Source organism: Microcebus murinus, chromosome 18 (assembly GCF_040939455.1).
Source record: "Microcebus murinus isolate Inina chromosome 18, M.murinus_Inina_mat1.0, whole genome shotgun sequence".
In the NCBI taxonomy this organism is placed as follows: domain Eukaryota; kingdom Metazoa; phylum Chordata; class Mammalia; order Primates; family Cheirogaleidae; genus Microcebus; species Microcebus murinus.
This window is the reverse complement of record NC_134121.1, coordinates 51,331,932-51,346,877: the sequence shown is the minus strand read 5'-3', so window position 1 is coordinate 51,346,877 and position 14,946 is coordinate 51,331,932. Positions and strand designations below refer to the sequence as shown.

At 34.4% G+C, this 14,946-nt stretch overlaps 1 protein-coding gene across 4 annotated transcripts in view; it reads right to left on the bottom strand.

Moving 5' to 3' along the window:
• The window catches only part of CEP112 (centrosomal protein 112), a 430,862-nt gene that overhangs the window by 143,431 nt on the left and 272,485 nt on the right, over positions 1–14,946 (bottom strand). The window contains exon 1 of one of the 4 annotated variants that reach the window (XM_012747357.3): positions 6,748–8,242. The exons of the other annotated variants lie outside the window; for them this stretch is intronic. Coding sequence (XP_012602811.1) covers positions 6,748–6,909 — 162 coding nt within the window. The 5' untranslated portion in view covers positions 6,910–8,242. Of the gene's footprint in view, positions 1–6,747; positions 8,243–14,946 lie in introns of those variants that run through there. 4 annotated transcript variants of the gene reach the window in all.

Below are 14,946 nucleotides of genomic sequence, written 5' to 3'. Positions count from 1 at the left end.
CACGTTAACCAAGTTATCAATGTTAACCTCACCAGTAATAACCAAGTATCCCTTGATATAATGCACTTGAGAAAGGCATAATATCACTTCTGTATTATTATTCTTGCAAAAAATGCATAACCTCGATCTAATCATGAAAAAATTTTAAAAACTCAAAGTGAGAAAGACTCTACAAAATAACTACCTAGTCCTCTTTGAAAATGTCAAGGTCATGAAAGATGAGGAAAGACAAAGGAACTGTCACAGATTAAAGGAAACTAAAGAGATACACATGAGATCCTGGGTTGGGTCCTAGACCAACAAAAAAGAACATTAGTGGACACACTGGTGAAATTAAAATAAGATTTATAGCTACTTAATAATATTGTGCCAATGTTGATTTCTTGGTTTTTGGTAATTTACTATGGAAAATATTAGCATTAGTGGAAGTGAAGTGGGTGAAGTGTGTGTGGGAACTCTCTGTACCATTTTTGCAAGTTTTCAATAGGTGTAAATAAAAAGTATAAAAATAAAAAGTTTAAAAAGTCACCTTCAATCATTTTTAGAGTAAGTGAATTTTCATAAACAATTATTGTCTGACATTCTCCCAATTTGTTGTAAGCTCATAGCTTCCCATTTTTTCTCCTTTAACTGCCTCAGAAAATTCTTCATATCCAGTGCCAATTCAAATATTGCACTTGAAGGCCCACCTTTTCCATAAAACATCCTCTGATTACTACAGACCTTCTCGTGTTTCCCAGCATTATTCCCTAACGTATTTAATAGAATTTTATTATGCATGATTATATAGTTATTTTTTACTTATATTTCTCATTATCACTACAATAAGAAAAGCTCCTAGAAAGCATTAACAAAGTTACATATCTTTTTGTGATCATCCCCAGTACTGAGCTAAGTATACAGTAAATGCTTGTTAAATATATATTGACTCATTCACTCATAAATTATTAAGGAAACTAGAGATTCTGAAGTTCACACCATTTGTTAACAGCCTCTCTGTGAAATTAGACATCAAATATAGGACTAAATGGACCACTAGTTATGATCTAAGTATGACAATTCTGATAATTTTTGTTTTTCATAAGTCTCTAGAATGTATGACACTTCCTTCAATTTAATAAAGTAGTTGGAATTGAATAAACACCATAATTATTTGAATTAGAATATTAGAATTAAAATAATTTATATAGTCCTAAATTCCGAATCTTTAAAAATCTGTTAAAATTCCTCATTCAATATTAATTTGAAATGTATAACAACATAAGCAACTGTCACAGATTAGAGTCAAAGATACCGATGTATTATGAGATATTTTCCATGACCCAGGGTTGCATCCTTAGAGTATTCCTAGGATGTCTACTGATCTGTTAAAGTCATGCAGTGGGAACAAATGTCCATTTTCTTTGCCAAGAAAATACCATAGATGAATATTAAAAACAGTTCTGTAGCCAAAATTCACATCTGCATACACTTAAAAATGTAGCTCTTCTTTTTCTTTAGACAATAATTTGTAATAAATTCTGAAAAACACAAAAAATGTAGTATAGTACTCTACACCTGGCTGAGTAACTTATGTTTAGCTGTAAGTGCAGTCAGACAAGCTATGTTACTACTGAAATTGATCATTGTACACTAAATTGTGGAAATGTGTATATATATGTATATTATTAATGGTAACTTTTTGGCATCTATCTCAGGCTTGTTTATATAGGGAGAGAATATAAAGTTCAAAATATATTCTAGTGGTATAACCAACAAATTAAAGGAAAAAAAATATATATATATATATATTTGAGACAGAGTCTCGCTTTGTTGCCCAGGCTAGAGTGAGTGCCGTGGCGTCAGCCTAGCTCACAGCAACCTCAAACTCCTGGGCTCAAGCAATCCTTCTGCCTCAGCCTCCCAAGTAGCTGGGACTACAGGCATGCGCCACCATGCCCGGCTAATTTTTTCTATATATATTAGTTGGCCAATTAATTTCTTTCTATTTATAGTAGAGATGGGTTCTCGCTCTTGCTCAGGCTGGCTTTGAACTCCTGACCTCAAGCAATCCACCCGCCTCGGCCTCCCAGAGTGCTAGGATTACAGGCGTGTGCCACCATGCCTGGCCGAAATAAAATATTTTTAAGGGGAATACAATTTAAAACATGGAAGTTAAAGGGATTCGAATACTTAAACTTCCTCAACTATTAACTAATATTACTTTTTAAAAAACCTTTTAGAAGGTCATTAATTCACTGAGAATGCCAGATATCCCAAACAACGCTTTAAAAAAAATTTTTTTTTACCAATTTTTAAACACGGGTGGAGAAGACATATATTTTGGCTTAATAGCAAAGAAGAAAATATATTGGGCCTGACTTCTATATTGTGATTAACAAAAATTTTATAACATTTAAGTAGTCAAGGCTCTCAATTCAATAGAATATTTAGAATACACACATAAACAATATTATTTTAAAATACTGTTATATCATTTAATTTTAAAAAGAATGATTATGAGCCCGGCGCGGTGGCTCACGCCTGTAATCCTAGCACTCTGGGAGGCCGAGGCGGGCGGATTGCTCGAGGTTGGGACTTCGAAACCATCCTGAGCGAGACCCCGTCTCTACTAAAAATAGAAAGAAATTAATTGACCAACTAAAAATATATATACAAAAAATTAGCCGGGCATGGTGGTGCATGCCTGTAGTCCCAGCTACTTGGGAGGCTGAGGCAGGAGGATTGCTTGAGCCCAGGAGTTTGAGGTTGCTGTGAGCTAGGCAGACACCATGGCACTCACTCTCGCCAGGGCAACAAAAGTGAGACTCTGTCTCAAAAAAAAAACAAAAAAGAATGATTATGGAGAGTTAAGACAAAAAATAGCTTGAGTCTTAAAAATATGCATTTAAAAATACCTATCACTTTTCCTGTCCCAGGTTTGTTCATATTATTGTCATTTTAAAAAATCATACATATGTCATGGGACACAACAAAGTACAGTCATTCCTAGGTATCTGTGGGGGACTGGTTCCAAGATTCCCATGGATATCAAAATTCACAGATGCTCAAGTCTCTTATATAAAATGACATAGTATTTTCAGATAACTTATGTACCTTCTCCTGTATACTGTAAATCATCTATAGATTACTATAATACCTAATACAATGTAAATAGTTATTATATTGTTTTTATTTGTATTATTTTTGTTATGTTTTTATTTTTTATTGTTTTTTCAATTTTTAAATATTTTTGATTCATGGTTGGTTGGATCCAAGGATGCAAAACCCATGGATACAGAGGGCTGACTGGGATCTTACTAATGCTCTTGCCTCCCTATCATACACACATTTTCTCTGGTTCATTTGGTTCTTCATATGCTAGATTTGTTTTGAGAAATCATTTTCCAAATTCACCAGTCTACTAATAAAATATATCACTGTGAAAAATAAAATATATTGATATATGTGGCATTATTAAGATAAAATTAATCCTTCATAGGAAAAACTATTAAGCAACATGCATTTATATCTGATCATCTATGTAGAAAATCCCAAGAATCTACCCAAAAAAGGTGATTAGAACTAATAAGTAAGGTTAGAAAGGTCACAAGGTATAAGATCAACATCTAAACATTTTTTATACTTTTATACATTAGCAATGAACAATTGAGAATTGAAGTTAAAAATATAAAATGATTAGATATAATTTCACAAAATATGTATAACATCAATACACTGAAACTAGAAACACCTATGAGAGAAATTTAAAAAAATCTTAATAAATGGCAATATCTTTCATGTTCATGGATCAGAACATCCAATTTCATTAAGATTTCAATTTTCTCCAAAGATATAGATTCAACACAATTTTCTTTAAAAATCCCAGTAGGATTTTGTATAGAATTGATCACACTGATTCTAAGAAAAGCAAAGGCAAAACAATTGACTAGGCAAACAATTTTGAAAAAGATCAGGTTGAACAAGTCACACTACCTGTCTCTAAGACTGACCATAAAAGCTACAGTATCAAGACAGGGTGGTATTGGAAAATGACAAATAGATGAACAGAACAAAATTAGACACTTCACTAGTAGTTCAAAAATATATGGTCAATTGATTTCCAACAAAACTGCAAAGGCAATTCAATGAAGGAAGGATAGTCATTTAAACAATTAGTGCTGAAACAATAGTGTCTTAGTCTATACCTTGCACCACCTCTCAAAAATCGACTTAAAATGGATCACAGACATAAATATAAAACCTAAAACTCTAAAACTTCTAAAAGAAAAAGGAGAAAAATTTTGTGATCTTAGGTTAGGTAAAGATTTCTTAGACACAACACAATAAGCATGATCTATAAAAGAACAAACTGATAAACTGGACTTCATAAAAAGTAAGAACCTCTGCTCTTTGAAATACACTGTAATAAAAATGAAAAGTCAAGCCATTCACTGGGATAAAATATTTGCAGGTCACATATATTATAAAGAACTTGTATCCAGAATATATAAATAACTCTCAAAATTCAATAATTAGAAAATAAACAACTGAATAAAAAAATCAGAAAAAAATTTGAAGAGACATTTCACCAAGGAACATATTTAGATGATGAAATATACACATGAAAAGGTGCTCAAAATTGTTAGTTACTGGGGAAAAACGCATGTGACAAGATATCCCTGTTAGGACGACAGCTAAAATAACGTTACAAACTCATCAGTACCAAGAGCTGGTGAGGATGCAACGTAACTGGAACTCTCATACATTGCCAGTAGGTATGCAAAATGATACAGCTACTTTGGAGAACGGTTTGGCAGTTTCTAATAAAGTTTTAAAAACATACCATTCAGCAATCTCACTCCTTGCTGTTTATCCAAGTGAAATTAAAATTTATATACACATAAAACCTTTATGTGAATGTTTAACAATCCAAATGTTTCTCAGCTGGAGAATGAATAAACACATTTTGGTATATTCATATAATGGAATATTACCAAGCAATAAAAAGAAATGGCTAACTGCTACATACAACAACAGAGTGAATCTCAAATGCATTGTGCTAAGAGAAAGAAGCTAGATTCAACAGGCTATATGCTGAATCATCCATTTATCTGACATTCCAAAAACTCTATAGTCACAGAAAATAGATGCATGGTTTCCAGGTGTTGGGGCACAAGAAAGGAAGCAGGGCTGATAAAGGGTCTAGAGGAATATTTGAGGTGACAGAACTGTGCTTTACCTTGATTGTAGTGATGGTTTTCAGAACTTACAACCTGTACACACTTGTATGCAAGTTATATTTGTTTTAAAAAGAGAGGAGAGGAATATAAGAAAGAGCCTAATTTTTTGAGCTGGTGTGAGGAGGAGGAAGCTGCAGACAAGTGACATCTTTGAGTGAGGATGATGAGTTACCAGGTCTTCCAGGCAGAGGAAACACGTGAAACCATGAAGGGAGACTGGTCACAGCCTATTTGTGACAGAAAAGGGAGTTGTCTGGGGTGAGCACAGCAAAGATGGTATTTGTAGTAGGGGAGACAGTTAAGAAAGGTATTAACAGAAGAAGACACCAATTCACATCCATTATGGTGACTATAATAAAACAAAGTCTTGGCAATGATGTAGAGAAATTAGAAGACTTATACACCACTGGTAGGCATGTAAAATAGTGCAGCCACTATGGAAAACATGTGGCAGTTCCCTAAAAAATTAAAACTAGAATTATCATATCCACCAATTCCACTTTTGGGTATATACTCAAAATAATTCAAAGTAGGAACAATTATAGAACAGATATTTGCACACCCTTATTCACAGTGGCAATATTCATAATAGTCAAAAGGTGGAAACAATCCAAGTGTTCATCAACAGGTGAATGCATAAACAAAATGTGATATATACATACAATGAAATTCAATTCAATTCAGCCTTTAAAAAGAGGAAATTTTGACACATGCTACAACATAGATGAACCCTGAAGACATTATGCTAAGTGAAATAAGCCAGTCACAAAAAGAAAACTATTGTATGATTCCACTCATAACAGGTACCCTAGAATAGTCACACACACATAGAAACAGAAAGCAGAATGGTGGTTGCCAGGGGCTAGTGAGGAGAGGGTAATGGGAGTTACTGTTTAATGGATATAGTTTCAATTTTGTAATATGAAAAAAGTTCTGGAGAGGGAATGTGGTGATGGTTGCATAACAATCTAAATGTATCCAATGCCACTGAACTGTACAATTAAAAATGGTTAAAATGGTAAATTTTATGTGACATATATTCTAATAATTAATTAATTAACTTTAATTAATTCAAATAAATAAATAAGAAAGAAAAACAAGAAAAGGCAGAGAGGAGACATGGGATTATGCAAATCCTTGGCCAGACTGCTAAGAAGCTGTGACAAGTTCAATTTGTTTTGGGCAATGGAACTTTGTAAGTTTTTAAGCAAGGGAGGAAATGCCATTAGCTCACAATCTACCTCTTCCATAAAGTTCTGCCTGAATCGACTTGCCCTCACTCCCTAGACTCCAGATACCTCCCTGAATTGTTTCCCACATCATGCTGTCCAGTAGATCTAGGTGATGGCCCTGATTGCAGTTCAGTGTCATCACAGCTTGTTCCATCATCCCCACTCTTTCAAAACTCATCTCATTGAGAGGAGAGTTTGTTTTTATGTTACCAGAGCCTAGTTGAGCTCAGCAAGGAGATCTGATTTTTAGCAAGGCCCCTATCTCCAGAACACAGAGGGTGTCTCAGTCTTACCTTCTTCTCCGTTCGGCCAGATGGTCTTGTATCTCTCAGAGGCCTCAAGTTTCTAGCCTGCTCCTTCTCAGGGGCATTACAATTTTCTTCTCTCATCCCTATCAGTCCCAAGGCTTGGTTTTCCTTGCAGGATGGGCAGTCTAAAGTCAGAGAAGACCACATCTTCTTTGGCCTCCATTAAGATCCCATAAGCAATGATGACAGTCCCTTGTTCAGGTTCAGAATGCACAGAGCTTTTGCTTATCTTTGATGTTACTGAGGGCACAGCTTCCTTGCCCTGATAGAAAGATGATTGGGCCCAAGTGGTGACAGTATTTGGGAACCTCTCCCAACCTCTCAGGTAGGGGTAAAGAGGAGCTTGTGACATCATAATCACACTGCTCAGTTCCTGATGTCAGCTAACATGGTGGTGTCAGGGCTCAAGGGCCAGCACACCCTCTTCTTTGTGACTCTGGTTTCCCAGGGGCAGAAAAGAAGAAGCAGGCTGAAGATGCCCTAGGGCAAAAATATGACTAAATGGTAACTTCTGTATACCACCATTCAGCTAAGAAAGTGTTTATAATCCAGTACATTTAGAAAATACAGAATAATACAATTCAAAAGCACATCTAATCCCATCCCACAGAGAAAAGAACTAGTATACTTCTTTACATGTTTTCCTGTGTGTAAATTTATATGTAGCTTACTTTCTTGCTCTCACACTCCATATCAAATCCATCTGGAAAGGCAGAGAGGAGAAAGCCACGTTGGCTCTCACTTTAAAATATATCCAGAATCTGACCATTTCCCCTGCTACCACTCTGGTCTAAGCCACTACCATCTTCTCTCACCTGGATTACCAAAGTTGCCTCTTGACTGGTTTCCCACTTTTGTTCTCATGCAGCTAGAATAACCTTTTAAAGCCTAAGTCAGATTATGGAGACACATTCTCCACAGAAATAGAAAAACAAATACTAAAATTTTTATGAAACTGCAAAAGAGCCCGAATATCCAAAGCCATCCCGAGCAAAAAGAACAAATCTGAAGGCATCACACTACTAGACTTCAAAATACACTACAAAGCTATAGTAACAAAAACAGCATGGAAAACTCATTTTCAACAAAGGCATCAAGACCATACATCAGAGAAAGGGCAGTCTTTTCAATAAATGGTGCTGGGAAATCTGAATATCCATATGCAGAAGAATGAAACTAGACCTCTATCTCTTGCCATATACAAAAATAAAATCAAAATGGATTAAACACTTAAATATAAGACCTGAAACTACAAAACTACTAGAAGAAAACATTGGGGAAACACTCTGGGACACTGGTCTGGACAAAGATTTTTTGGTGTAAGACCTCAAATAGAACAGGCAAATAAAGGAAAAATAGATAAATGGGATTATGAAGCTGAAAAGCTTCTGCGCAGAAAAGAAAACAATCAACAGAATGAAGAAACAACCTACAGAATGAGAGAAAATATTTACAAACTACCTATCCGACAAGAGATAAATATTCAAAATATATAGGGAACTTAAACCACTCAATAGCACAAAAACAAATAATGTAAGCAAAAAATGAGCAAATGATGTGAATAGAAATTTTTCAAAAGAAAACATAAAATGGCCAACAGGCATATGAAAAAATGCTCAATATCACTAATGATCAGGAAAACACAAATCAAAACAATAATGACAGATCATCTCACCTAAGTTAAAATGACTATTATCAAAAAGACCAAAAAAAAAAAAAAAGAAAAAAGAAAAAGATGCTGGTAAAGATGTGGAAAAGGGAGAACATTAGTACAATACTGGTAAGATTGTAAATTTGTACAGTCACAGTATAGAGGTTTCTTAAAAAACTGAAAATAGATCTACCATATGATCCAGCAATCCCACTGCTGGGTATATATCCAAAAGAAAAGAAATCAGTATATCAACATGATATCTACACTCCCACATTTACTGCAACAATATGCACAATAGCCAAAATATGGAAGCAACCTAAGTGTCCATTATCAGATGAATAAAGAATATGTAGTATATATACACACAATGGAATATTATTCAGCCATAAAAAGAATGAAATTCTGTCATTTGCAGCAACAGGGACGGAACTAGAGGTAATTATGCTAAAGTGAAATAAGCCATGTACAGAAAGGCAAATATCACATGTTCTCACTCATATATGGGAGCTGAAAAAGTTGTTCTCATTAAAGTACAGAGTAGAATGATGGTTACCAGAGGGTGAGAAGGGTAGTGGGGAGAGGACATAAAGAGAGACTGATTAATGGGTAAAAAAATATAGCTAGATAGAAGGAATTAAGTTCTAGTTTGTGACAGAACAATGGGTGACTATAGTCATCAATAATTTATTATATATTTTAAAGAGCTAGAAAAGAAGATTTGAAATGTTCTCAAAACAAAGAAACAATAAATGTTTGAGGTACTGAATAGCCTGATTGTCTTGATTTGATCATTGCAAATGATCAAATGATCATTACAAATATCACATGTACTCCATAAATATATACAATTATTATGCATAAATAAAATAATTTTTAGAAAAGGTTTTACAATTATCCGGCACTCATCTTAAACACACACACACCAAAAAACAAACAAAACTCTCCAAAACTCAAAATGGATAAACACACACACACAAACACGCCCCACATACATATACACACATCCTCCCCATGAGACTTAGGGTACAAATACCTGCTCTTTTCACTTGCTCCCAACTTTCTGAGTTTAGATATCAACCTCTGAAGATGGAAAATAAACTGTCACATCTTTAACAATTTCTCAGGTTAAATCACTATCTTTTACTGCACTGACCTAAGAGATTTTCGTTTATTCTAGGTAAAAATGTTTTCACTAAGAGCACCCAAAAAGACAAAACCAACAACTTCTGGTGAATGCAGAATGCCCATCTTTTAATAGTTTTATTAGAATATTAAAAGTTAGGCTACAGAATGATAAGAGAGGATTAGTCTTGTAAATTTTAAATGTTCACTTTAAATATAAACAATGATTCATTTATAATTCTAGATTTTATTTTCAAATAATCTTAATATAAAATATACTCTTTTAATTTTCTCCAAGAAAAGTATAGCTTTCTAGCGTAGGGACACTAGACTTTGAAGTTAAGCTACTGATTTCCTCTCTTAGATTGCTAGAAAATAGGACTGTTCTTTAACATGCAGCAAGAGGCAGAGGGAGAAAGAGCAAAAGATTCTCTAGGAAACTGTAAAAGCCATTCAGCTGGGAACAGTCCATTTCCATCTATATCCATGACTCCACGCTGACATTAAGCTTTGCAGTCCCACTCAGGTAGGGATGGTAGACCTTTGACAATGTAAATATGGAAGTATGAATAATGATAAATACCCTGCTCTTTGTGTTTAATAAACAAATGTCCTAAACATTATTCCAGTATTTATTTAGTGGACTCACTGTGAAACAGGTGCCTCACATTAGAACCAGATAAAGTAGGAAGAGTTGGGGCTGATGTAAAAAAGAGTCTAACGAACATGTATTTCTCTTGTTACATAAGCAGATATGTAAGCACATTTCACTAAAATGTTTGATTTGGTTTTGTTTATGTATTTTGTCAAAATGATAATAAAAGTCTTAGCTTTTATATAATACCTTACACTACTCAAGAAAAGTTTACAATTGAGGTCATTTATGGACAAATTACAATTTGAAATCTTAATATAAATGAACAATTTATTACATTTAAATTATGTACACATCATAAGTTTTCCAAGTTGGCATTTAGGTTTCTTTTATCTTTCAATTAATTTATTCATATTTTTTGAGGTGCCATTACCCATTGCATCAGACTGTAGCTTATATACCCAGAGGAAAATGCCAACTTTAAGTTCATTGACATTTGTGGGAAATAAAAATTATACTGGATGTTGTTTGTCAACCAATTTTTATAAATCTAAACTATTTGAGGATAATATTTACTTTAAAATTTAAGGATATGAAACTTTTCTTAGCAAAGGAAAAACTCAGGGGAAAGATCAAAGTAAAAAGAATAAAATTGAGATTAGAAATCCACTTTAAGCTAAAATGACAATGTCTTCATAAGTTAATATTAATCCCTTAATTATAAATTTCAAAGGTTTAAGTAGTTTCTATGACCTTAGCTTTGAATAATTATGCCATATGGAGCTTTTCTTAAATTTGAAAAAGATGCTGAATTGTTGTTCAAAGCCTTTTAATGACTTCAGGCTGGCAGAATTCCAGCATAATCCTTCAGATACCACTTAAAATTACAGACCAGGAACCCAAGCTGGTAAATGCTATGTCAAATTTGTAAGAGCTTTTTACTTATGGTACCTTGTAGAAAATGTTTGATATGTTGATATAATTATAAATATTAAAACAAGGAGCTTAAAACAACTATTTATAGTGGAGAATTCACAGAGAAAAAGATGGACAGATTAGACTAAATATAAATAAAATTATTTGTGTATCATGAAATTAAAAGGCAAATACCAAAAATATTTTCCACAAAGATAAGAGTTTTATCATCCTAAATATAAAAAGAGTTTATATAAGCTGATGAGAAAAACAGTAGGGCTCTAAAAGAAGAAAAACTGGCAAAGGACATGAACAGGCAGTTTCTAGAAAATGAAATATGAATAACAAGTAATCTATTGTAAATGTTCAATCTATCACTTTTTAAAAATGCAAATTAAAACAGTAACTTTTTCAAAAAAAGTACCAAAACTTAAGAAAAATACTAACAATACCAAGGACTAAATTGATACTCTATTGGAATAAATATAAATTAGTACAAATTTTCTGAAATGTAATTGACCTGTTAATTCCAGTGGAATTTTAACCTAAGGGAAAAAAATTGAAAACATTGATAAAAGTTTACCTACAATGTGCTAATCTCCACATTTAATAGCTTTTTAAAAAATCTAAATGTTTCAAAATAAAGGAATAACGCAATAAATTATGCCATCCACAAAATGGAATAGCAGGAAACAATGAAAACTATATTTTCAAAGAATTTCAAATGACATTGGAATATACTTCAGCACAGCTTTTGAAAAAGGAAGAGATGGAACTTTTTAATTAGTATGATTTGGATCAGCTAAGTTAATATAGCTATTTTACATATTCATTAAATTGTTATTATTGGTTATATCTGGTTGGTGGCAGTAGCAGAGAATTTTATATGTTTCTCTATTTTCTATACTTCTAAATTGTCCTCTGTTTTAAGAATGGTTATTTTTTTTTTTTTTTTTTTTTTTTGAGACAGAGTCTCACTTTGTTGTCCAGGCTAGAGTGAGTGCCGTGGCGTCAGCCTAGCTCACAGCAACCTCAAACTCCTGGGCTTGAGTGATCCTTCTGCCTCAGCCTCCCGAGTAGCTGGGACTACAGGCATGCGCCATCATGCCCGGCTAATTTTTTATATATATATCAGTTGGCCAATTAATTTCTTTCTATTTATAGTAGAGACGGGGTCTCGCTCTTGCTCAGGCTGGTTTTGAACTCCTGACCTTGAGCAATCCGCCCGCCTCGGCCTCCCAAGAGCTAGGATTACAGGCGTGAGCCACAGCGCCCGGCCAAGAATGGTTATTTTTCAAATAGCTGAATAGCTTGGCAAAATTTAAATAGCAAAGTTTTAATCAATCTTCTAAAAATTACCCACTATCATCACTTAGTAAAGTTCTTTAATTTTTCAAAGGTTCATATTTTATGGGCTTTGTTTCAATTCAGTTTGAAAAGATTTTAAAAGGCTAGAAAAGAAGCTCTCCATTTGCAAGTGTCAATCATTTACTTTCTTGGATTCTCTATTTCAAATATTTTGACCTTGTGGTGGTTTTTCATGTTTCTCTTAACTCAAAGTCATTTAAGATATCATCTAGGTCTAAATTGCTACTGACAGAAACTCAGGTAGGATCTGGGCTTAGGAATTCTTTTATAACCTTAACATTGTAAGTGCTACTGAAACAACCCAGACCCACATGGAATGTTACATTTAGATTATTTGTTATTCCAGTATTACTGTCCTCTCTTCTTTGACCCTCAATTCTATATTCAATGATAGAAAATTAATTTCTAAACCTCTGAATTCTGACGGGATTTTAAACTGCTAGGAAATATTTGAACTTTCAGATTTATTTAAACATGATGAAACATTAAACTTTTTATAAAATACAGTGAGAAGAATTCAAGTAACTTTCAGAATGACACAACCGACTAACAGAATTACTAGCTCATTAGTGTTAATTTGAAGTTTTATAGTAGAAACTCAAATATTTATCAATTTGTGTAGAAAAGTTAAAACTATGTCTGAAAAAAGATTTATGCTATGTGTTTAACTTATTAAGTAATATGGAGGAAATTATAACACTAAAATAATATAAATGAATATTTCAATACAAAGATGTATCTTGCCCTACCCAAAGTATTTATAATGGGTTGAAATCAAATTTGGATAAACCAATAATGATTTATTTATTCACATTACCATGCACAGGTTTTATACTGAATTTCTCAGTTGATCATTATTCTTTTATTCCCTCACTTAACATTTAATGAATGCCTACTTTGGGCAAGGCACAATGCATGACCCTAGTACTTTAGAAACGATTATTTCCTGCTTTCAGGAAATTCACAGTTTAAGTCTTCACTGCATTTGTAAGGTTAAATTTCTTTTACTAGTTAAGTAAAAACATTAATCAGTCGGAAATACAAATTACTCTTCATATGAATAGCCCAGCAGCACTTGGATATCAACATATGAACTTTGAAGTTGGCAAATTCCATCAACACAACAAAAACCAAACTCATCACACTAAACACTAGCTTATTTAACATTCTGTTCCCTTTCCCCAGGCTCCCCCCTTTGCCAACAAGTCCTTACATTCTGGCTCACCTCCTCAGTGCCTTTATCTGTGTCAGCTAAGATTACTATGCTCAGGCCTCATTTCTATCTTCGTGTATTCCTATGTCCTCACTTCAATTCGGGAGCATTCCGTTCCTCCAGACTCAGACTGCGCATGCTCCCTACTCTGCTGCAGAACTCCAATTCTGTACGAGTGAATTGCCTCACACCCTCTTCCTTTCTGCTGCATGTCACATCTGTTCAGCCGGAAGCCTGGCTGCCTTTACTGTTCTTGAAACTCCTCATTTAAGCAGGCTACTGTGATGCTTTACTAAGACCACAGACGACATTAGCTATACGATCTTCTCAAGTCTTATCAGAGAACTTCTCTATGTCTTTACCAATCCTCTTCTTCCTTCCCCCCTGGGTGAAAGTCTTCCCTCTGTCACTCATTCACTCACTATATCCCAGGTGAGCAGCTATCACGTGCTGGGTTTTCTAGGCATGCTGGTGCAGAAATGAACAAATAGACAAGGTCCTATTATGAAGCTTATTTTCCTTTTTTTTTTTTTTTTTTTTTATTTAGATAGAAGCTCGAGTGTGAATGAAGCTTATTTTCTAATGGGTGGGAAGAAATAGAAAATAAATGAACATGATTTCAGGTAGTCACATGAGCTATAAAGACAATAGGCTAAAGTAAGGTGGTATTCATAGGCTTTAGGTAAAGAGGTCAGGGTAGGATGCTCTGGGGAGTGTGGAACAATGAGAAGAAGGCTGGCCATAGGAAAAGCATGCAAACAACATTCTGGGTGGAGGGTGACAATTGTACAGACCTGGAGGCAGCAGAGGGCATGGTGCATTCCAGGCACAGACCAACATCTCCTCTGTCTGGGCCCTTGTAGCCAAGGGCCAAGGCGGGTCTGTGCTGAGGTTTGCACTCACACTCACACCTCTCAGATCACAGCCAGCAATTATCAACGACTCTTCACATCATTAAGCTGCTCCTGTCCTTTAGTCCCTTCTCATGTACTTCAAAAATTTCAGGACATGCTCAGCCTAAAAATATACTCTCCTTAACTCCTGCTGCTCTTTGGAACTACACCTTCCTTTTAACATCACATTTTCCAGAACAAAAGAGTGTTCCTTCATCTCCACTTCCTCACTTATCTTTTGCAACCGTGTTTCTGTGCACACTATCATTTTCAGTGCACTGTCCAAGATCATCAATGACTTCTCTGTTTCAAATCCAGTGACCTTTCCTCAACCCTCATCCTTCCTGATTTCTGTCACATTCTTGACAATCCTCCTTTCCAAATATTCTTTTCCTTTACTTCCATGAAAATTCATTCTTCTCAT